Source organism: Sciurus vulgaris, assembly GCF_902686455.1.
Source record: "Sciurus vulgaris genome assembly, chromosome: 11".
Taxonomy (NCBI): domain Eukaryota; kingdom Metazoa; phylum Chordata; class Mammalia; order Rodentia; family Sciuridae; genus Sciurus; species Sciurus vulgaris.
The window spans coordinates 81,167,660-81,191,033 of record NC_136472.1 but is presented as its reverse complement, the minus strand read 5'-3'; the positions used below and the strand labels follow the sequence as shown (position 1 = coordinate 81,191,033).

The 23,374-nt window shown below is 35.3% G+C and overlaps 1 protein-coding gene across 24 annotated transcripts in view; it reads left to right on the top strand.

Annotated features, from left to right (window-relative positions):
• The window catches only part of DLG2 (discs large MAGUK scaffold protein 2), a gene marked incomplete at its 3' end in the record, with an annotated part of 2,081,919 nt that overhangs the window by 1,676,061 nt on the left and 382,484 nt on the right, over nucleotides 1–23,374 (top strand). For all 24 annotated transcript variants that reach the window (XM_079105558.1, XM_079105557.1, XM_079105560.1 and 21 more), the window contains one exon: nucleotides 8,610–8,678. In XM_079105558.1, coding sequence (XP_078961684.1) covers nucleotides 8,610–8,678 — 69 coding nt within the window. The remainder of the gene's footprint in view (nucleotides 1–8,609; nucleotides 8,679–23,374) is intronic.

The window sequence follows — 23,374 nt, the reverse complement described above, 5'->3', positions numbered from 1 at the left end:
AGACTGACATGGAACAAATTATATTTCATGCATACATGATTATATGAAAATTAGTTGCACTCTTATGTATAATAACAATGCAGTTTTTAGAGGGAATTCTTTCAGTTTTTCTCCATTTAGAATAATGTTGGCCATGGGTTTAGTACAGATAGCCTTTAAAATGTTGAGGTATGTTCCTACTATTCCTATATTTTCTATTGTTTTGAGCATGAAAGGGTGCTGTATTTTATCAAATTCTTTTTCTGCATCTATTGAAATAATCATAATGATTCTTAACTTTAAGTCTATGGATGTGATGAATTATGTTTATTGATTTCTGGATATTAAACCAATCTTGCATTCCTGGAATGAACCACACTGGATCATGGTTCACAATCTTTTTAATAGGTTTTTATATGCTGTTTACCAGAATTTTGTTAAGAATTTTTGCATCTATGTTCATCAGAGATATTGGTGTGAAGTTTTCTTTCCTTGATGTGTCTGTCTGGTTTTGGTATCAGGGTGATACTGGCTTCATAGAATGAGTTTGGAAGGGTTTCCTCCTTTTATATTTCATGGAATACTTTAAGAAGTATTGGTATTAGTTCTTCTTTGAAAGTCTTATAGAACTCAGCTGAGAATCCATCTGGTCCTAGGTTATTCTTGATTGGTAGGCTTTTGACGGCATATTCTATTTCATTGCTTGAAATTGATCTGTTTAAATTGTGTATGCCCTTCTGATTCAGTTTGTGGGAATCATATGTCTCTAGAAATTCGTCGATTTCTTCAAGATTTTCTATTTTGTTGGAGTATAGATTTTCAAAATAGCTTCTAATTATGTTTTGCATTTTGATTGTGTCTATGGTGATATTTCCTTTTTCATCACAAATTTTAGTAATTTGAGTTTTCTCTCTCCTTCTCATCATTAGTGTGGCTAAGGGTTGATCAATTTTGTTTTCTTTTTCAAAGAACCAACTTTTTGTTTTGTCAATTTTTTGAATTGTTTCTTGTTTTCAATTTCATTGGTTTCAATTCTGATTTTAATTATTCCCTGTCTTCTACTACTTTTGGTGTTGATCTGTTCTTTTTCTAGGGTTTTGAGATGTAGTGTTAGGTCATTTATTTATTGACTTTTTATTCTTTTATTGAACCCACTCCAAGCAATGAATTTTCCTCTTAGTACTGTTTTCCCCAAAGATATGTCAGAAGGACTTAAAATCAGCATCCTACAGTAATGCAGCTACATCAATGTTTATAGAAGCTCAATTCACAATAGCTAGATTGCGGAACCAACCTAGATGCCCTTCAATAGATGAATGTACAAAGAAACTGTGGTATATATACACAGTAGAATATTATTCAGCTACAAAGAAGAATAAAATTATGGCATTTGCAGGTAAATGGATGGAGTAGTGAAATGGATAGTAGGTAAATGGATGCTAAGTGAAATAAGTCAATTCCAAAAAACAGAAGTCCAGGTGTTTTCTCTGATAATTTGATAATTGGATGATGATACATAACAGGGGTGAGGGAGTAAGGGAAGAATGGAGGAAGGTTAAATTGTGTAGAGGAAATTGAGGGGTGGGGAGGGAATGGGGGAAGGAAAGATAATGGAATGAAACAAACATCATTACCCTATGTACATGTCTGATTACACAGTGTGAGTCAACATTGTGTACAACCAGAGAAATCAAAGTTATACCCCATTTGTGTACAATGAATCAAAAAATAAAATAAAATAAAATAAATTTTCTTTAAAAATATACATAACAAAAAATAATGCATTAGTAAAATCATTCAAAAATAGAGTTTTGGCAATTTAGCACACACACAGAAGTACATAGAATAATAGAAAACAAGAAGAAAAAATTAAGAAAGATCAAATAAATGATAGGTGTAAGTATTCAAGAATAAGGTGAAGAGTTAAATAAGACAAGTAGAGATGCAGGTTCTTTAGAGATGTGAATGAAGAAACAGACAATAATGAATATACATGAGGAGGTATTGTAATAATGAATAGCACCTTAAAAGTTACACTGGTAACTTTATTAATATCATTTCATTAATAAAGGACACAAAAATGTTTTGTATTCTCTATTAAAACAATATTTCAATTTTAATATTATAAGATATTGGAAATACTATTTATCCTGCCTTTTATTGCTTTAGAGAAAGAGAACATTAACAAGTCATTTATTATCACCAGTGAGGTTCTTAGTTCCACATGTAATAGAACAATTTCAAATTCAGATCCTCAAAAATGTTTATTTTATTTATTTATTTTTAATTTATTTTTGTTGTAAACAAATGGGATACATGTTGTTTCTGTTTGTACATGGAGTAACAGCATACCATTTGCATAATCATACATGTGCATAGGGTAATGATGTTTGATTCATTCTGTTATTTTTTCCTTCCCCCCCACCCCTCCCACCTCTCTTTTCCCTCTATACAGTCCCTCCTTCCTCCATCAAAAATGTTTAATTTAAAGCAAGCAATAGGAATGTATCTTTCAGCATTATTCACATGCTGTTTCCTTAGGCAACAGATTGGGGTCTTTCATTTGGAAAATCAGAATTATTGGAAAGGAGAATCTTATGCCCTGGCTCAATTTATTCAGTGACCTCATGATTTGGACAAGCAATAAAGTTGATACCTCTCTCTGGATCTATAGAAATCTTGGCAAGATTTACTTCCCAGGCACCTGGTTTAGCACATCAGCCAAGGAACCTAAATATGGAGTTGATGCCACTGGTTTTCTACCAGGTGACAAAGACTTCCCCAGAATCAGTGCTATGACATGATACTGGGCCTTTGACTTGCTCATCCAATCCACTGATTTTTCATCACTCAAATATTCATTGGTGTCTGTAGCTTACTTTTGAGGTAGTGTGGATAGGAGAGAGAAATTGTTCTCAAATGATGATCATAAAAATGTTCTTCAAAAGCCACTGACATGGAAATTTGGCTTATGTGGTGAAAAGCATTCATGTTATTTTATACGAAAACAAAACAAAACAAAAATCTTTTAGTATTACTTAGTGAGAGTCAGTATTTCCTAACAAAATGCTTCTTTCTATGGCCTAATCAGAGCTATGATTTCACACTGAAATAAGACAACATGGTTTGTCTCAGAGCAGCAAGCACTCTGGAGTCAGCCAACTTACATTCTACTCTTGCCACCTACTAGCTGAGAGATCTGGGACTTAATTTCATTTATGTCAAAAGTGAATATGATATCCAGTCCTCTGTATTGTTACAAAGTTTGAAAGAGATTTGTCATGGAGCAGGATTCAGAAAAGTGGAATTCAATCCATGATATTCATTTCTCAAAAAGACAGTGATAAAGTAAGTTGTGTGTCAAGCCTGGACTAATCTGAACATATAAGTCCAACACCTTGCTCAGTAGGTACACGCAACTTAATAAGAGAAACAGGTACATATATAAGTCATGGTGGTCTCAGTCCTGCTGCTGCTGTGGATGTGTGGAACTGATGGGGTGACAGGATGGACACTGGGTCAACTGTGCTGGAGGGCAGGAACCTGTCACAGCTACTCCATAGAAGTGCTGGACAGTGTCTAGGAAGATGGTAACCAGAGGAGGAGGGTAGACTAAGGGTAGGAATTTTTAAGGTGAACATTCCAAGCCCTTAGCTCTCTAGTGCTGAAAGTTTTAAGTAGCAGCTGTGCTTTGTTGCCTTGGCTTTTTCTCTTAAAGTTCTCAGAATTTATCTGGCAGGGCTCTGCCTGAGGAGGCGGAGGAGACAGGCACCGGCCGCCTATCACTCCTTAATCATAGTAGCACTATAACACACTGTCCATGTAGACTCTAATATGGAAACGAGGGAATCTGCTTAGTCCCAGAGAAGATGTCTGGTGTTTCTTAAAATACCACTTACTGTCACCATCAGGCAGCTCCCAACACTCACTATAAGTATGCCACCTGCAGGTGTGGTTTAGACATTGCTATCTTGAAGTTAGAGACTCCTGCCTATAGGTCTTGACTATCAGATAATCCACTGTATATGTCTTCATAAAATAAAGGGGTAATTATATGTTATGAAAGAATCTGTTTCAAATTTAAGAGAAACTGGCTGACTTTTCATGTGTAATTGAAAGGAGTCAAATTCTCTGAGCACTTGATGGTATTATTTGCATTTAAGTGTCACTAAAATTTTAAAAGGGATATTATTGGTATAATTTAGGGTAGACTAATAATTAGTTATAAGGTAGTGATAAGTAAATTGAGATTACTGAATATTTCTTTGCTTTAATTATGTGGGCTGGGTTAGTAATGAGGACATTGTCAGGGATTCCAGTTCCTCATGAATCTTGTTTAGTGAGCATTGTCAGCTTCACCCCAAAACTATTGGTACTTTCTAAACTAGTGGAAGATAAATGGTAAAGGAAAGGAATAGACTGACCACACAAAAGAAATACAATTAGCAAATAAACACATAGGGAAAGATGTTCTTACTAATAAACAAAGAAATATTCTTGCAAATCTGGATGTCACTTTGTACATATTAAATTTTCAGGAATTTAAAAGCATCTGATGTCACTGTTTATAAAACTGAGGTAAAACTGGTAATGATATACCTCTTAGGAGCAATAACATTGTACAAAGTCTTTAAAAATAGTAACATAAATCAAGAGTCTAATGTTTGGTGCATTTGAGAAAATGCATCAGAAGGAAATTGTAGAACATGAAAAAAGTAATTGATACCAACATGATCATTATATTACTGTTTATAATATTAAAATAATAAAAGTAACCTAAATATTCAGCTATAAAAGATAAGTAAATAAGTTATATCTTCACAGAAAGTAATATTATATAACACCAAAATAATAATTATGGAGCTCTTATCAGAAATGCTTTAATTAGGGCTGGGGATATAGCTCAGTTGGTAGAGTGCTTGCCTTGCAAGCACAAGGCCCTGGGTTCAATCCCCAGCACTGCAAAAAAAAAAAAAAAAAAAAAAAAAAAAAAAAAAAAAAGAAAGAAATGCTTTAATTATAGTGTTAGGAAAAGCAACAGGATATGAAGTTGCATATATTTGTGTATATATTAAGCTATGTGAAATGCATGTGGACATATAGAAAGTCATTAAGATACATAGAAAGGCTGGCAAAAGACAGGCTTTAGTTTTAATTTTGTTCCACATTTGTAAGCTGTTAATTTCTGAAAATCTATGTAAGCAAGTTCAATGTGTTTTATTTTTTAAATATAAAACAAACATACTCATATCTACCTTATAGAACAGCCATGAGAATTAAATTTGATAACTCCTTAAAGTCTGAGAGACAGTAACGGAATAATGGATGAATGTTTTTACTTGCTCTTACTTTTCTTGCCATTAATTTTTAAATAAATTTATTATGTATGTTTAAGATAGGCCACATCATGTGACAGGCACTCTCTAGAGGCAAATTAAAACATTCATCATCTCACACAGTTAACCTTTTTAGTTGTTTTGTTTTTGATGCAAAATCAGCTAAAATCTACTTATTTAGCATAAATCCCAAATACAGTACAATTTTATTAACTATAGTCCTCATACTATACATTAAGCTAAACTTAATCATTCTATATATCTTCTACTTTTATTCTTATTGATTTTATAATGCTTCATAATAGAAAATGTATTTAATTTGATATTTATCACTAAAGTTGTATTCTATTCAGAAGTACAAGCTTGTGTATTGACTATATGTCTAACTAAAGGAATCTAAATAGATATTCTTTTTTAGTGCTAAACATCTCAAAGTACACATTCTTATAAATTACATTAGTTTATCTATGTAAAATATAGCTCTTAGTGTGTACAGCCATTGTTCTAAACACTGTATTCTGAATCCTTATAGCAACCCTACCAGGAAAACACTGTTGCCATTTTTACCAGTGGCAAAAATGAGGAACTGACACAGAGAGGTTTAAGTTTAAGCAGGTCACGTTGGGAGATGTGGATGAGTCAGGCTCTGAACTCAGGTGTTCTGGCCCCGTGGTACGAGTCCTGAGTGCAATCAGTGATGGATATTCAAAACATGTTCATTGAGGATCTGTGGTGCTTGGTTCTGTGAGGGACACAAAGGGTAATCCTTGATTTGAAAATCATTCTTTAGGCTTTAACTCTGGTATTGAAAGTCTTCTCCTGAGTCTTAGACAAACGTCATCCATGTCATGACAAAACACTGCTCACAGAGTGACACCCCTTCTCACCCATAATGACCAACATTTGAATGAAAATCTCTGCAGCCTATAATTTATCTCTGTGTGGCAATGTCAGTGTTTTCAAAGAATGTGCTGAGAAATCCTAGAGCTTTGCAAAGGTGTCTAATGCTCTGCAAATATTTGACTCAGATTTCTCTTTATACATATGTGTGTATATTCACATTCGTACCCAACATATATGTGTAACTGACATCTCAACTAAAATAATAAACCAACAAACTACAAACTAAAATTATACATTCATTCAAATAGTTTTGCTATTGGATTATTATTGTGCCTTTTACCAATGAAAGATCCTCCTCCATCTTGTTCTAATTGAATAATATTCTGATATTGTGAAGCAAATTCTTACAAATCTGAAAAATTATAATATCATAATGATATCATAATTAAGAATATTAATTCCACGATTAGATAGAAAATAGAGATGCCATTTCAAGCACATTTTTTCCACTTTTATGCATTGTTATTGATGTATTATAATTATTCATAAGAGTGGGATTCATTGTTACTATACATACATACAATTGAAAAATATAATTTGGTCAATTTTGTTCCCCAGTGCCTCCCCTATCCCTCTCCTTCTGCTTCCTCCTCATGTTATATATTTTTGATCAGGTAACTAGTAAAGATCAAAATTATTCTGCTTCAAATGAAAGTATTGGTATATTTAAGAGAGAGAATTTTTTCCCTTTTTTCTTATTTATTTATTTATTTTTTACAGACTGCATTTTGATTCATTGAATACAAATATGGTACATCATTTCATTTCTATGGTTGAACAAAATGTACATGTACATAGGGTAATGATGTCTGTCTCATTCCACCATTTTTCATACCCATCTCCCTCTCATTTCCTTCTACATAAGCCGAAGTTCCTCCATTCTTCTCTCACTCCCCACCCCCCCACCCCCATTATATATTATCATCCACTTATCAGGGAAAACATTTGGTCTTTACTTTTTTGGGATTGGCTTATTTCACTTACATGATATTCTCCAATTCCATCCATTTACCTGCAAATGCCATAATATTATTCTTTATGGCTGAATAATATTCCATTGTGTATATATACCACAGTTTCTTTATCCATTCAACTATTGAAGGGCAGCTAGGTTGGTTCCACAATACTAGCTATTGTGACTTGTGCTGCTATAAACACTGATGTGGCTATGTTACTGTAGTATGCTGATTTTAAGTCCTTTCGGTATAAACTGAGAAGTGGGATAACTGGGTCAAAAGGTGGGTACATTCCAAGGTTTCTGAGAATTCTCCACACTGCTTTCCAGAGTGGCTTCATCAATTTGCAACTCCACCAGCAATGTAAAATTGTGCCTTTTTCCCCACGTCCATGCCAACATCTATTATTTCTTGTGTTCTTGATAATAGCCATTCTAATTGGAGTAAGATGAAATCCTAAAGTTGTTTTAATTTGCATTTTTCTAATTACTAGAGATGTTGAACACTTTTTCATATATTTATTAATCACCTATATATCTTCTGTAAAGTGTCTGTCCAGTTCCTTGGCCCCTTTATTGATTGGGTTCTTTGTATTTTGGGCGTAAAGTTTTGTTAGTTCTTTATAAATTTTGGAAATAAAGCACATTTATTTACCATGTGACTTTGACCAAGCTTTTAAACCTCTTTGTACTTTAATTTACTCATTAATTAAATTGAAACTACCTCATGAAAATATTAGAACTAAAAGGAGTAATCATATTATTCACTTTAACAAGTGACTCAATGAAAATAATTGCTGAGTAAATATTAGGTATTAATATTTTTATTTCAACTACTTATCTACAAAACCTTTCTTCTCTTGTTACATGCAACCAAAACAAAATGAAGAATTACATTAAATTTTAAGACTGATATGCAACTGAAAGCCTTGTTTTTCAAGTTTTTTTTTAATTCATCAAAGAGTTGTTATTAATTTTACAAAATAAGCATTACAAAAAAGACCTAATAAATATATACCAATGAAATACTACTCCTCTATTTTATAGATTAGGCCTTGAATAAAAATTTATTAGTAAAAATATTCAGCAGCTTTAGAAATATATTGAATCATAATTAAATTTATGTTTTGTGTCTGTTTAATTCCAAGGGGGAAAAATTATCTTTTCTAAGTATGTTTTTTTTCTTTTTATATCTACCTATCATTTAAAACTTACTTTCAAATAATACATGTTGAACTCAAATTATGAAAAAATATTGACCCCCTTATCTGATAAACTACTATATTTCTGTGAGTTATTCTACTTATCACCAAAGATTTCATTTTTATTCAATATCTTTAAAAAATGGGTTTTTTTCTTGACAATAAGACTGATTAAAATTTTCAGACATTTCAAATGAATGAGCCATGTTGTGTTTTTTCTGTCTTTTCTTGCAGTCATTCCCAACACAGCACTGCGACCCGTCAGCCTTCAGTGACTCTCCAACGGGCCATCTCCCTAGAAGGGTAAGATAATGATTCAGAATATCTTCTTAAACTGAGCAGCCTTTGAACATAAAGTCCTCCTTCCTCTCTCCCTCCTTCTTTTTACTCCTCCTCTCTCTCCCCTTCCCACCCCACAAGCATTTATGTAGCTTATGTTGTGTGCTAAGAACTCTGCAAGGTGCTAGTTTTAACAAATCAAATAAAATCTCATCTTAGCCTTCAGAGGGCTCATGTCTACTGTGAATGACAAAAATACAAACTCATGCTTGCAATACAGTATAAACATTACATAGTACAGGAGGTATGTATAAGAGATTAATGAAGAATCCTGGAGGAATACCTGACAGAGAAGAGGCATCAAAAGGGGTTAGGGGAGCAGGTCAGTGTGGTTTCAAAAAAGACATAACTACTAAGGTTTTTTGAGCTACACACCCAGCTCCAAATATAACTCTTCAGCTGAGAACTGAAGCATTCATGGATATTTGCCCAACAACCCAGGTTTGTGGACACTTCTTCAAGGGAAGAGAAAAACAGTAACATTTATTGAATGCTTATTAGTCCCAGGCTCTATCTGTCTCTATCTATCTGTGCATCCATCCATTCATCCATCTTCTGTCTCTCCTCTCTATCAATACATTGTATCTGGTTTCATTCCCAAATCATTCTATGAGATAGCTATCTTTTTTTTCCCTAAGCCATGATTCTAAGAGAGATTAAATAATTTTCTTATACTACTTACATTAAAAATAGCACAACCTGGATGCAAAATCAAGTCTAATTCTACTACACAGTTCTCTCCTCTGTAATGTGGTATGAAGAGACTTTTTTTTTTTTTTTTCAGTGCTGAGGATAGGACCCTGGGTCTTGCACATGCTAGGCAAGCACTCTACCACTAATACCATTGAGTCACATCCCCAAGTCATGAAAAGTCTTAAGCCCCAAGCAGACAAAGTTACAATTAGTAAAGAATTTCCCAGCATAAAAAATGATAAAGCTATAATTTGTTCTTCTTATAATAAATCATTAAATAGAATCAATAAGCTATTGTTTTGGAGGTTCATGTGCATTCTTTGTGGTTGGGGTGTTGCTTGTAATAGAAGGAAGAGTATAGAGACAAATCTCACCAGTTATCTTTCCTTTGCCTGTCTTGTTATGAAGAGCCCTTTTAGCCAGGCTGAGGGTGGCTACCATTCCACTTTTTGGTCATTAACTCAACAACTTCCTCCAAAAATGTTAAGTAATGGCATTTCCTTCTAAAACTATTTTCAAATCTTTTCTTTCTTTTTTCTTATTAACATGCTTCTTAAGAGTTTGCTAATGAGCATTTTTTTCCATTTTCCACCCTTTTCCTGTTGAGTTAAATGAACTCTGTTACAGACATAATTACTAATTCTAATTCTTCATAAGATGAAGCAGCCAAAGGGGAGAATAGTACAGAATTCACCAAATTTTTGTGTAAGTAGCAGGTACATATTCAAATCTCAATAAGTACCAGTTGAATAGATATTTTGTGTTTTAGTCAGCTTTTTTGCCACTGTGACCTAAAGACCTGACCAGCAGGGAAGGAAAAGTTTATTTGGAGGTTTACAATTTCAGAGGTCTTAGTCCATATAAGGCCAGCTCTATTCCTCGGGGCTCAAGGTGAGGCTGAACATCACTGCAGGAGGGTGTGGAGAAGGTAAGCAGCTCACACCATGATCAGAAAGCAGAAAGAAAAAAGAAAAAAACTCCACTCTCCAGATACAAAATGTATAGCCCATAGCCATGCCCCCAACGAACCACTTCCTCCAGACACACCCCACCTGCCTCCAGTTACCACTCAGTTAATCCCATTAGGGATTAATTCACTGATTAGGTTAAGGCTCTGACCCAATCTTTTCTCCTCCAAACTTTCTTGCATTGTCTCACATGTGAGATTTTGGGGGACACCTCACATCCAAACCATAACACTTAGTTCAAGTGTTCTGAAAAACCAAGTAAAACTTCTTTTTAACACTTAGATTAGTTTCAAGACCCACTTTTAACACTTGTTCTAAAATGCTTATGTACCCATTTATTTATGCAAAACATTTCCAAATATAAAATAAAACATTTGAATTTTATATAATTTCACATTGCTGGAATATTTACAAGGAAAAATTTCAGTGATGCTCAATAAGACCCAGAACACTAAAGTTCATGCTGTATGTGCCCAACTGGCTATCAGATCAAGAGTTAATGGGGCATATAATTATTGTCATTGAACACATAGAGGGAAAGTTATTTTTCATTTTACATAGACTAATGAGTCTAGCAGGTTTCCCATTAAGTTGTTAAATTGCTTAGTGTGAATTGGAAATTCTGTTATTTTAAAACTCTTCTTCCTAATGTTTTCAGGAAAAGCAACTATGTAGGATATTTAAAAATAAATATAGTTTAAAATGTCGTATTTTTATGTAATTTGCATCTAAGTCTCTGTTTACTTGATTTAAAGTATGTGGAGATATTTCTGATTTCCAGTGAAGTTGATCTCTGGAGATCACTAAACTGTCTAATTAAGCCCTCTATCATAGAATCACCACTGGTTTTAAATTGATATCTGAATCATCTGTACCTGTGCCAGACAAAACAAGGCAGAATAATATCCGCACTAACAGTGTGAGCTCTATGCTTTAGGTTCAACTTGTCAGACATAGCCCACACTTTAATCTCCCCTTCCTCCTGAGACTCTATTGAAAGGAAGTTAATGGAATTTTAAAAAGGAGAATCCCATAGTGATAAAGGGAATGGAAAGTGGTATCAAAAGCCAAAATGTCACATTTCTGGACAACAGAAAGCCAAAGAAGTATACTGGTGGAAGAAGCAGATCAAAGTAGTCCCAATTTTCAATTACCCTTGGAAGCAGGGCCATGTACTGTATGACTCCAGGGGCACCATCTACATGTTGGACAGTAGTCTCCTCTTATCTGTTAGGGATACATCTCAAGACCCTCAGTACATGTGTGAAACTACAGATAGTACCAAATGCTGTAATTAGTGCTTTTTCTATCTTAACTAAGCATCTATCATGCACTGTGGCCCTAATTTTGCAGTTTGAGATGCAACAACAAAATAAGCATGAATTCCTTTTTCCTCCATGTTTTCATAGACAGAAGAGTCATTTTTACTTTGATTTCAGTGACCTTATTATATAATATCTTTTCTTTATTAAATCAAGAGCCTCTACCTTTTCAATTAAAGGAAACATTTTAGGGCTTAACTCTTTAGCATATCTGAATTGACAATATCATCACTCTGTGCTTGGGAGTCATTATTAAGTAAAACAAGGGCGACTTGAACTCAAGCTCTGTGGTTCCAGTCAGACCATCTGGTAACTGAAACAGCTACTAAGTGACTAGCACACAGGTCACATATACAGTGTGGTCACACTGCAGGAAGTGATGATTCACGTCCTGGGCAAAGAGAGCAAAGATTTCATCATGTTACTGAAAATGAAGTGTAATGCAAAACATGAATTGCTTATTTCTGGAGTTTTCCATTGAATATTTTTAGACCATGGTCGACTGTGGATAACTGGAACTGAAGAAAGCAAAACATAGATAAGGGGAGGCTAATGTATTCCTTGTGAATGGCTTCCCCTAGAACTGTTTTTCTGGAATGACGCCCACAAAACACTGCACCACAATGCAGGAGCATTGTGTGGAGGGTCCTGCAGCTCAGAAGAGAGCAGATCTTCCTAGTAGAACCCAGGAAACTTAAAGACTCAGGGTGGTGATGGCAGATGGGTCTAAGAGCAGACTCTGAGAATAGGAACAAATATGCCCCCACTCAGTATACACACCCTTGCAACAAAACAGCTTCCAGGCAAGAGTCTTCTCTGAAGAAATGGGATCAGCTCATCTAGGGATTTGAGTGTCAGTCTCCACAGTAGAGCCCATTAGAGTGTACTAGTTATCTGGCATTTTCAGATTTGCTTCTCTAACCTAAAACTTTTCATTTCAAAAGGTTTGGACTTTATCCACATCCCCTGTCAGCTGTTCTACTACTTAAGTCTCAAATGTGAATGGACAACTGCAAGTTACCAAACATTTCAACAAAACCTGCAAAATGGCACAGACAAGATTAAAACACACATATAAACAGAAAAGACTCTCCTAAGGGAGCAGGTGATTCTGGAAACAAAATAGAATTTAAAGAAATACTCAGTATAAGCATTCTTTTAGCAATATGGGTGACCACTAGAATTAAGGCTGAAATGGTGAGATGGATTACCTCTGGGAAGTCAGGTAGGATTCTCAAGGGAGGTGACACAAATTGAATTTTGAGGAATGTGTTTGGAGTGAGGTAGAGGTTGAAAAACAAAGAGAACAGAAAATCATGTGCAAAAACTAAAAGTTCTTTGCTAATGCTGCTAGGCTTAAGAAACATCTTCAGCTACTCAAAAAGCTTTATTTCATCCAGAAAAGTACACTTTATTTTATGTTACTTTACAAGTCATTTTAAAGGCAACCTAACAGGAAGAATTTGCTATTAAGAAATGTTTTCATGTCAGTGAAATAGCTGCTCTGGAATACGTTGACCACCTTTACAAGAAGCACTTAACAAGAAACTAGATGGTCACATTCAGGGATACCATGGAAGGAATTCTCTATGGGATAAATGGTTACTTAGCATAATTGACCCCACCCAAAAAAAATCTCAAATCCAGAAGTCTGTGAGTATCCAAAAGAGAACAAAAAAGTAGTCTTGCCTATACACAGGTTCATTTAAGGAAACTCATCCTTTCAGATTAATAGGCCTGTGTTGATACCATTATTGTATTTTTGCAAAAGGACAGTCTCAATTCCACAGGGACAGCCATGGGCCACTGTTAGCCACAAGAGACACCCTTCTCATATTGTAAGGCCATTCAAGGCTCTTGATACAGAGGGACCTGGGAGACTCTGATGTTCCCATGTAAGGCCTGGGCAGGAGTTCTTTCCAAGAAATACTCTGGGAGCAGCACCTTGAATGGAATTATCTCCTCTCATTTTCTACCCAACTCCTTTTGTCTCCAGAGAAGTTTATTTACAGCTAAATAAACATGCTTCAGATTTCTCAGGATGATACTGATTTATATGACTCAATCTATTTAGTCTATGTGCCCAGACATTTAGTTTCAAAACATATGATCACTGTAGAAAGTGACCTGAAATACAGATCATCCCTGAATCAGGCACTACCACCCAGAGCTGCCTCTTCCTACTGTGTGGTTTTGAACTGATCTCAGTTACCACAAAAAGCAATGAGGCTGAAGGAAATCAACCATGTCTCAGGCGTCTTCCAACTCTAACATATTGGAGACAAAAGTTTATCTTGTACACATGTAAGAATATTCCTAGATATGGATCCTGAACTTGAACCACTGGACTCTCAGTGGCTAACCCTTGGGACAGTTGGTTTGAATCATCTTTACCAACACACCTGGAGAACAGTTGGCATCAATGCTCAACTTCCTTTAATGCACCTCTGTGTCCTGGCCCCCAAAGCACACTAAGCAGTGTCTGAAGGAGCCTAATACGATGACTAATGCACTGAATTACAGTGGAATTCTTTCAAACTTCAAAGAGAAGATTTCATTCAGGTTTTTGTTGCTGAGGTCACTGGTCAAAAATTGGAGCCACTGTTTATCACAGACATTTAAGTAACCACCAAAATAGAGACGAAGTTAAGTACGGAGAATTATTTGTGTATCTTTACAATGTCCCTCTTGCTGCTTAGGGTTTGTTTATGGAAACTGTAAGAAAAAAGATAAATAGCTGGTTGATTTTTAGAAATGCACAAAAGAAATGAAACTTTTTCCCCTTAAAAACTACGTAGGTTTATGATTTATGGTCCAATTAAGACAGACCTATCTCTTAGGTGAGAAAGCTCGGAACGAGAGTCCCAGCTGTACTCTTGCTGAGGGTCACCTGCTAAAGGATCCTTGCTAATGGGAGAACTCGGGGGCCATACAGACCCTCCTCCATCCCTGGAGGAAGTAGCCTCCAGAATTTAAACCTCAGCAGATCTACTAGGTAGGGCCTGGAAGTAACCTCAGACCAGTTTCCCCACTCACATTTCCTCTTCTACTGTCCTATCCTGCAGTTTCCACAGCAGTTCTCCAGTGAGCTGTCAGCTCATTTTCCTTAGCCCTATTTCTGTTGGGCTACTGCTTTCTTTTTTCTTTTTTTTCCATTTCCTGATTCCATAAAGCATCCTTTCCTCATTCTTGTAATCTTTCTTCTTTACATGTCCAGAGCTGAAAATATAAAAGGTGTCATCACTGCAAATTTTAAGAAGTACCAAAAATTCATCAGTGTTGAAAAATGCTGAGGCTGCAGAGAGCTAGGAAATATTTAAGGGCTATCAATACATGGATTCTAATTCTCTCACAGGGCCTGGACTTCTAACGCCATCTGCTGTGAAAGCAACCACTCTGTAAAAATAAAGAAATCTTCTGTGTGTGTTTTGTAATAACAGAATGCATAACATTTCTTACAAGTTGAACAATTTGGAGTCCTAAATAAGGCATTGAAATGCAAAGTGGAACTCAAAATGATTTCTGAGGTTTTGAAATTTGTTATTATTAAAGCCATTGTCAAAAATCCAGTTTCATGAAAATGGAATGAACTCCTAAAGAGATGTCATTCACCTTGAAATATACTGAATTAGAAAAAGTGGAAGAATTATAACTCCACACTGCTGGCTTCTATTTTATCCAACAGGACTGGGAAGAAACACGAGGTAACAGATCAGGACTCTAATTACCAAAAGCTGTGGGGCTGTCTGCTCAGTGGCCTCACATACCAAGGGCCGCTCAATGCTAAGCAATTGGAATTTATTCTTGGAAAGATGCCAGAGAATTTACTGGGAAATTTTATTTAGGATTCCTTTTTTGTAAATAGTCCTTAGTTTCTGTGCATAATTCAACACCAATATGAGTACTTGTTTATCACCATGCATATTTCCCTTGGAAACCTATTTTATTTTTTTAATAAATTAGTTTAAGTAAGGCCTCAAAGTAAATTGTGAATAAACTTCCTCCTCATCATTACATACTTAAACATACCTGAAACACTGTGCTGCAGAACATTCAACTAGGAAATCCCCCTCCTCCTTAATTATACTCATGGTTATTAAGCTAATAGTATTATGGTCACCCTTGAGGTTGATTGAGACAACATTCATGAACTAGTTAATGTGCCTAATGAACCAAGGAGGAAAACAAAAAGCACCCCATTGCAAGTTTATTAGGCTAGCAAAAATGAACACAGGACCCATTATTCCATGACAAGGTTCAGCTGCCCAAACTGTCAGAAAGATTTAATAATCACAAACCTCCTAATTATGGTCCCAACACCAACCTCCTTTTTACATTTGCACCATAGCCCTCTTTGAATATTGTCCTTTTTATAATTCTCTAGTATTAAGGCTGCCCTTGCTGATTTACTTCTGTTTATGACACCACCGATCAATAATTCAATTGGGAACAGAATGACGAGCAAAGCAGACACTGACTCTGATCTGTCTGGTGGGGAGAAGGAGACATTAATCGAATAATCACACAAACAAATGTAAATCCATGACTGTGCCAAGCTCTGTGAGCAAGGGGACTCTGATGCCCTGAGTGCCTGTGAGAGAGGATCTGACCTTGTCAGGAAGGTCATAGGTTCTCAAGAGGATGACAAGTTAGGTGTTAACTAGGCAAGAGAAAAGACCATTAATTCCTGCACAAGAGATGATTACTAATCAGTCTGATCATGTTACTGAGTGGAGCACAGACTAGAACAACACGAATTCAGTAGCACTTTCCACCTAGAATTTTATAATGGGGAGACTGACTCATGGTTGATTCGCTGTCTCCTCCAGAAACACCATCTGATGGAGACTTCCGTTTGTTTATCAGAACTACATGGCCTCTACATTGATGTGATTTTCTAAGTCCCATCTCTGATGAGCTCTGCTGGTCCTCTGGTTATTAGTTTGATATGTTCAGGTGCTTGTTTACCTGCCTGGGTGCAAAGATCCTTCCTTGCCCCTGCTGCATCCTACCCTTCTTCACCAACTCCTTTACTTGCCCTCACTTATTTTCTATCCTTGTTCATTCTTTCCTATCTTATCTCCATATTTTTACTCTTTATTTTCCACTTATTTTTAAAGTTTTCTCTTTATCTCCTCATTTCTATTCATTCTGAATGTACTACCATTATAATTTACAAATGTGTCTCATGGAGACCACTCCATTTTATCCCAGTAGCAACTTTGTAAGGTGACTGGATGAGAATCACTTATCCTGTTTTCAGATGTGGTCCAGTATAAATGACCTTCTCACAACCACATGTTCAAGAAGGGGAACAGCCTTGGCAGCAACATGGGTGCCCATCTCCTGCCACATACTCATGCCACTTGAACAGCCTGCCCTGACACAAATGTCACAGATACCCCATTCTGTCTTTTAGTCTCAGTGATAAAACTCCTTCCCTATCCTGTTTATAGCATTCACAAAAATGAGTCTAGACAAAAGTCCTGGCATAGTGGCTTTCTGAATGCTTAACTATCACATGACTAGATACTGCATTGGTCCAGTCTGATGCAGATGTTCTTGATATTACATTTGACCTTGGACTTAACCTTTCACAAACAATTGTTTTTATTATGATTTTACCTTGCCTGACTGTGACCGGGAAGGTGGCATGGCTGGGGAGAGTAGGAAATGAAAGTTGTTTTGAGCATCATTTATCAGCCTTCATTAGATTACTCATCATGAAGCATCTATCTTTATATATCCAAACTAAATCTACTGTTTTTCTCTGAATATATTGCAAATCCCTGAGAGACTCTCAAATTCTATTAGGATTTCTGTTTACTTCCTTCTCTCGGACAATTATAAGAGAGTTTTAAAAAAGCACATCCATATTCTATGCCACAAGCCAGATGCCATTCTACTACCAGAAAATAAGTCAGTGATCTTTATCCATTATTTAATCTGTCTGCTGATTTTCAGTCTGGCAAATGTTTAGTCCACTGAAGTATGCTTTTAAGATGTCAGTCAGCTCCTTCATTGACTGATGGATCATGTTTGATAAAGGTTCTCCTTATTATATGGAGAATCCGAGTGCTCAAGAAGCATTGTACAGGTGACAAACATCATTTATCCATTCATTTGATCATTCACTGGTTGTAATGATTAACCTTTTGTTCATTCATTCAACTAAGCACTTATTGGATGTCTAGTATATGCCAAACATTCTACATGGAAAAGGGCCCAATCTCTGCCCTTGAGGAGTTCCCAGTCTACTGGGGGTGACAGAATGTGGAATATTATAGCAAGGCACTGAAATTTTATCTATGTAACTTCAGAACAAAAGAACAAGCAGCTGACTCAGGGACACTGGAAACACTGATCGTATGTAGGTCCAGTGATTTTTATCAAGTGACTACCAAACCTGAAGGGTAAAACAGCACCTTCTTCAAATTAAGGAAGATCTGTGCTCACGTGAGCTGGTGTCAAGAGTTAGAGATTTTTCCATCTAGGCACAAATCTCTAAAAGCCACACACAAGTGTAAAAGGGAGCCATACCGTTCACAGCCTACTTACTTTGCAAAGGAAAACTCTTCTATGGTCAAGAAATAATTATAAGCATTGATAAAAAATTAAATAATAATAAAAAACATGTGAGCAACCCCTGTTTACATTACCTTCCCTATATCCCTGAAGTCATTGCTTGTCCCCAATCATGTTTCCTTGGTATAAAAACCTTGTATAATTTAAAGAACAAGGTCTTTTGATTTGTCTGTATCTTTATTTAAATCCTTGCTCCAGCACTTAAAATCTGTATTACCTTGAGTTGCTACCAAATCTCTCTGAGTCTCTGTTTCATTAATCTGTAGGCCAGGAAATAGTATCTACTTCATAGGATTATTTCAAGAATTTATATTTTTAAAATATGTAAATACGGTAGCATAATTCTTAACAAACAGTAGGTATTCAGTAAGAGTCGGTTCCATCTCTCATTTTTCTCCCTTTCTCTGCCCCTTTTCCTTCCAATTGTGCTTTAACCTCTTCCCTCACACCCTTCCATACCAGGAACCAATTGACAAAGGCTCTATTTTGTATCTTTAACAAACAACTGGGTTGTGCACTTCTCGCACTGTTAGGATGAGATTGTAATAAATCACCAAGTCAGTCTTGATGCAGGAGATAGAATTTTATTCACCAGCTGGTGAGCTGAAGGGCAGGCTATAAGTCTAGACTCTTTGACCCACCCCCCTTAGAGCACATCTTTTATAGTTCAAAACCACAAGTAAAGCATGTCAGTACATTAATCATAAGTGGCCGGTGCTATGATTCAAAACCACAAACAAAAATCGTGATATCTAAAATCATAAGCAGAAGGGGATTTGGGTCAAAATGACCCTAATTGAGTACAATTTAAAGAATGGTTACTAACGTCTAGACAAACATTCTTTGACATTCTAGGAAATTAGGGTACATTGCACAAGTACAGTGTATAAGAATAGGAGGAACTACATTTAACAAATTATGGTTTGCAAAATTTCTTGTACTGTGACCAGAAGAATAGGGGATTCATGTTTCCTGAACAACAGATTTTCTCTTATTTCAGATATTAGAAGAAATAAGCCACTCTCGTCTCTCACTTTTCTCTCTCTCTGTGTAGTTGTATAGAGTAGTCAAGGCTTTTGTAACAAATAGTAAGTGCGAATGCTATTGTCACTAGTTTTCACTGGTCAGTCTTGGGCAAATCTTAATCTTTTCAAACATCAGTTTTCCTCTTTTTGAGGAAAACAGCATTTAACTTATAGATATATAATAAGAATTAAATATCCTTAGGTCTTAATAAATGTTGAAGATTATAATAAAACTAAATCTCATCTAACAAAAAATTAAATTTGTATTATGTTCTGGTATGCAAAACACCAACGATAGCAGTATTGGTACTATCCACTCTCACTAACTTTATTGATTCTTCATGACATATTTTAGTGTGTTGAATGCACTACAGTTTACAAAGTTATAGGGTGCCACATCAGTATAGATAGGTAGGTAGGTAGATAGGTAGGTAGATAGATCCCATATGTCTCCCAATATATATGTGCTAGAAGATTATTTGGGCACAGGTAAAGAACTGAAAGCTATTTATATAAAACTTAATGTCAAAAAATAAAATAGCGCAGTTAATAAATGAGTAAACTAATTAAACAGACATTTCTCAAAAGAATAAATATAAATGGCCAACAAATACTTGAAAAAAAAATCTTCAGCATCATTAGTAATTAGGGAAATGCAAATCAAAACCACACTGAGATTTCATCTCACACCAGTCAGAATGGCATTCATAAAGAATATAAATAACACTAAATGCTGGAGAGGATGTGGAGAAAAAGGAACATTTTTACACTGTTCATGAGATTGTATTTCTAATGGTACAGCAATAGAAATCTGTATAAAATTTCCTCAAAAGACTAGGCATGGAACCACCCCATAACCCAGCTATGCCACTCCTTGGTATTTATTCTGAAGAATGAAAGTCATCATACTAGAGTGATACATTCATATTCATGTTTATAGCAACATAATTTCACAATAGCCAAATTATGGAACCAGCCTAGGTGTCTATCCACAGATGAATGAATGTATAAAGAAAATATAATATGTACACACAATGGAGTTTTATTTATCCATAAAGAAAAAATGAAATTATGACATTTGCTGAAAAATGGGTGGAACTAGAGAGCATTATGTTAAGTGAAATAAGTCAAACTTAGAAGGTCAAGGGTCATGTTTTCTTTCATATGCAAAAGCTAGAGCAGAAAAAGAAAGATGGGGCAGATCTCATGAAAATCAAAGGGAGAACAGTAGAGGAAAGGGACCATGAGGTGGGTAGTGGCAAGGGAGGGGGGAAAGTGCTGGGGAGTGATGTTGGTCAAATTGTTATATTGTATGCATGTAAGAATGTATAACAATCAATCCCATCATTAGGTGCAACTATAAAGCACCAATTTTAAAAATGTGGAAAGAGAAAAAAAAAGACTAACCTATTTGCACTGAGATGTAGATGTCTTAGATTTTCATTCCAGAATCATTCATTGAGTATGTTCTTCATGCCACATATTTTGCACATATTAAGAATATAAGAACTGAAGAAAGGGAACTTAATTTGTCGAGCACTTTTTAAAATAGACTTTACTTTTCAGAACAGTTTGGGATTCTCAGCAAAATTGAGCAGAAAATAGATTTCCCATATATCTCCCTCCCAACATGTGCATGGCCCCCCCATGACCAACATCCCCCACCAAAGTGGTACATTTGTTCCAACACCAATATTCAATATATTATCACCCAGAGTCCATAGCTTATATCAGTTTTTCCATAGTTTCACATTTTCCACAGTGTCATATAGTTGGAATCACACAGCACATAGTCTTTTCAGTTTGGCTTCTTTCACTTAGCATTATGCCTTTGAGTTACCTCTGCATCTATTCATGGTTTGATATCTCATTTCTTTTTAGTACTGAATCATATTTCTTTGTTTGGATATACCACAGTCTGTCTATTCTTCTACTGCAGAATATTTTAGTGGCTACCAAATTTTGTCAGTTAATTAAAGCCACTGTAGGCATCCATGCACAGATTTTTGAGTGAAATAAGTTTTCAATATCCTTTTCTAGTATGTGAATATCTGGTTGTTCCAGCACCATTTAATGAAAAAGAATATCTGTATTTTATCCATTATATTTTCTTGCTCCTTTGTCAAAGATCTGTCAACTGTATTGTTGGGAGCCTATGTCTGAGCTTCCTTTTCTGTTCTGTTAATCTCCTTGTTTCTTTCACCACTATCACAATGTCTTGATTAGCATAACTTTATAATAAATTTTGAAGTCAGATATTGTCAGTCCTCAAGCTTTGTTCTTCTTCAATATTTTGTTGACTATTCCGGCTCTTTTGCCTATCCACAGAAATTTTAGAATCAGTTTGTTGATATCCTAAAAATAACTTGTGGGAATTTTGATTGCAGTTGCACTGAATCTGTAGATCAATATGGGAAGAACTGACATTTTGCCAATATTGACTTTTCCTATTCATGAAATTGGAATATTCCTCTGTTTATTCAGTTCCTTAATTTGTCACTCAAATTTTGTGGTTTTCATCATATAGAGCTTGTGCATATTTTGTTAGACCTTTACCCAAGAATTTCATTTTGAGAGGTGATACTATAAATGATATTGCTTTATTTCCATTTCTCCTTATTTATTGCTGGCATATCAGAAAGTGTTTGACCTCAGTGAATTAACTTTGTATCCTTCAACCCTACTGTAATTACTTATTAATTTGAGGAACTTGGGCTTTTTTTAATTTTATTGATTCTAATGTATTTTCTGCAGAGGCAATATGTCATCTGTGAACAAAGACAGTTATATTTCTTTCTTCCAAATATGCGTACTCTTTTTTATTTGTTCTTTATGGATATACATAACAGTATATTTTGACATACATGGAGTATAACTCACTCTGATTACGATCCCATTCTTACCATCGTACATGATGTGGAATTTCACTGGTCATGTATTCAAATATGGATATTGTTAATTTCCTTTTCTTGTCCTATTGCATTACCCTATGATGTTGCAAAGCAGTGGTGAAAGGAACCGTCCTTACCCTTCTTACTGATCTTAATTTCTTGTCATTAAGCATGACCTGAGATCACAATTTAGTAGATATTCTTTGTCAAGTTGAGGGAGTTTCTCTATTCCTAGTTTAATGAGAGTTTTTGTCATAAGTGGGTATGGATACTAAGAACTTACTAGACGTCAGACATGAACTCACAAAGTAAATAAGACATTCAATAATCAAGGACTTAAGGGGAAAAAAACAAGCCTGAAAATAAACTATTATCATTATCATGATTACAAAATTAGCATACTGGCTTATAATTGTAAGTTCACTCTTCTGATATACCTCTAAAGAAAAGAGAAGAAAAAAACTGTCTGCTTCATATCATGATCCTAACCCAAATAGAACCCTCCTGGAATATTGTGGATTCTGAAGTGATATTTGTTAAGTGGATAAAAAGATAGAATATGATAATTAGGATAGTTGATATATGAGTCTAGTATAATAGAATCCTAGGGAAGTTAGTATTAAGGAGAGCTGAGAAGAACAAATATTATTCAAATATTCACAAAGTATTAGATGAAGCTTACCAAGCATATAAAGGGGAAGAATCAAACAGCAGGCAGAGAGGTCTGTATACTCAGAGACTAAGGAGAGAGAGTCAGGTATTCGAGAAAAAGCTAGTAATTTAGAAAAAATCAAGAAGTTTTGTGTATCAGAATATGAGGCTACAAATATTTGTTCAGGGAAGAAAATTTTGATATTTCTTCTAAAATCACTTTGTGTTCATGCCAGTGTCCAGATTTGGCTTTCAGATTTCACCATGGCTAAAGTAGTTAATGAATAACTAATTTTTGCTTTGCCTAGGAAAGTTTGAACCAACTTTTACTTCTAAAGATAGAAAGCTAGGCAGAAGTAGGTCAGCATGAAAAATGAAATTCTCTATTGGAATACCCTGAATGTGAAGCAATGATCTTCCACTACTTTTCCTATGTGGAACTATAAGGGCTCAACTAATTGTTATATAAAGTTTTCTCTGGAATTAGCAGAAAACAGAACTTGTGGCAGGAAATAGGTATAGGAA